General features: G+C 39.3%; 1 protein-coding gene across 1 annotated transcript; it reads left to right on the forward strand.

The window, feature by feature from the left end:
• The first annotated feature begins 190 nt into the window (after positions 1 to 190).
• Positions 191 to 948, forward strand: LOC102833789 (proteasome subunit alpha type-3-like). Its single transcript, XM_006864947.1, has 2 exons — positions 191 to 194; positions 302 to 948. Exons 1-2 carry the CDS (start codon positions 191 to 193, stop codon positions 946 to 948), a joined length of 651 nt encoding a protein of 216 aa, XP_006865009.1.
• The last annotated feature ends 899 nt before the right edge of the window (positions 949 to 1,847 follow it).

A 1,847-nucleotide genomic window follows, 5' to 3' on the forward strand; every position in this document is an offset into this window, starting at 1 on the left:
CTGCTGTATAAGATCACTTTAAAGTGTTGAAGAGCAAAGATGTCAGTTTGAGGACTAAGGTGCACCTGACCTAAGCCATGGTACTCTCAATAGCCTCATATGCAGGTGAAATTTGGACAGTGGATAAGGAAAACCATAGAAGAATTGATGCATTTGAATTACTGTTTTGGAGGAGAATATTAAAAGTACCATGGGTAACTCGCTTGTGCAGTACCGCAGTGTAGGGGAAGTGCTTTAGGCCTTCAAGCCCTTCGCGTCAGGGTTGATTTCACACAATGAGCTCTATCAGCACTGGGTACAGCTATTGGAATCAGATGTAAATATGGTGTTGTCTTTGGAGTAAAGAAATTATTCCTTTCTAAACTTTATGAAGACAGTTCCAACAAAAGACTTTTTAACGTTGAACCGCATGTGGGGATGGCTGTAGCAGGCTTATTGGCAGATGCTCGTTCTTTGGCAGACATAGCAAAAGAAGAAGCTTCCAACTTTAGGTCAAACTTTGTTTATAACAGCTCATTAAAATATCTAGCAGACAGAGTGGCCATGTATGTACATGCATATATCCTCTACAGAGCTGTTAGACCTTTTGGTTGCAGTTTCACGTTAGGGTCTTACAGTGTGAACAATGGTGCACAATTCTACATGATAGACCCATCAGGCATTTTGTGTGGTTATTGGGGCTGTGCTATTGGTAAAGCCAGGCAGGCTGCAAAGACGGAAATTGAAAAGCTTCAGATGAAAGAAATGACCTGCCGAGATGTTGCAAAAATACTTTACATAGTGCATGATGAAGTTAAAGATAAAGCTTTTGAACCAGAGCTCAGCTGGGTTGGTGAATTGACAAAAGGGAGACATGATATTGTACCAAAAGATATAAGGGAAGAAGCAGAGAAATATGCGAAGGAATCTTTGGAGGAAGAAGATGAATCAGTTGATAATAACATGTAATGTTTACTTCAACATCTATTTTAAATTTCTATTGTAATCCCATGTAAACTATTTACCCCTGTGGATTATAACATGCTCAATAACCAATTTTGAATAAAATGTATGCCTTGTAAAAAAAAAAAAAGTCCCATGGACTGCCAAAGAACGAATAAATCTGCATCAGAAGAAGTACAGTCAGAATGCTCCTTGAAAACTATGATGGCCAGACCTTGTCTGTCATATGTCGGACATTCTGTCAGGTGGGACCAGTCTCTGGAACAAGAGACCATGGTTGGTAAGTGGAGGTCACAGATAAAGAGAAGGTCTCCCATCTAGATGGATTGGCACAGTGGCAGCAGTAATGGTCTCAGGTGTACCAATAATTGTGAGGTTGGCCCAGGAACTGATAATGTTTCATTCTGTTGTACATAGGATCACTGTGTGTCAATACCAACTCAATGGCACCTAACAACAACATCAATAAAGAAGTTTTCCTCATTTTGTCCCCTGTATGTTCTGCCACATTCACAGTCGTGTTTTAGGAAATGGGAAATAGTCATGTACAAATATCCTGTTTCAAATCTTTATATATTTATAGATATAGTCCCACTCTCCCTTGCATATTCATTCAGTTTGTTTATCTGTCTGAGTATCTGCACACAAAACACTGTGGTTCCATCTCACTGGTTCTAGCTTCCATCTCTTGAATTCTATTCCTTTGCCCTTTCAGTGTATAGTCCAGATATTAATCATCTGGATTTCTTTTTTCAGGTTTTGGATTATTTCCAATGCCATAGCTATCGTGTTTGTTTGCTCCTGTAGAACATTCCTGACTTCTTCCTTATTTTCCTCCTTCCCTTTTCAGAGCATTTGAATTTGTTTCCATATCATTCTTCTGAATTCCTTTACAGGCAGATCCA

Source organism: Chrysochloris asiatica, unplaced genomic scaffold (assembly GCF_000296735.1).
Source record: "Chrysochloris asiatica unplaced genomic scaffold, ChrAsi1.0 scaffold00073, whole genome shotgun sequence".
In the NCBI taxonomy this organism is placed as follows: domain Eukaryota; kingdom Metazoa; phylum Chordata; class Mammalia; order Afrosoricida; family Chrysochloridae; genus Chrysochloris; species Chrysochloris asiatica.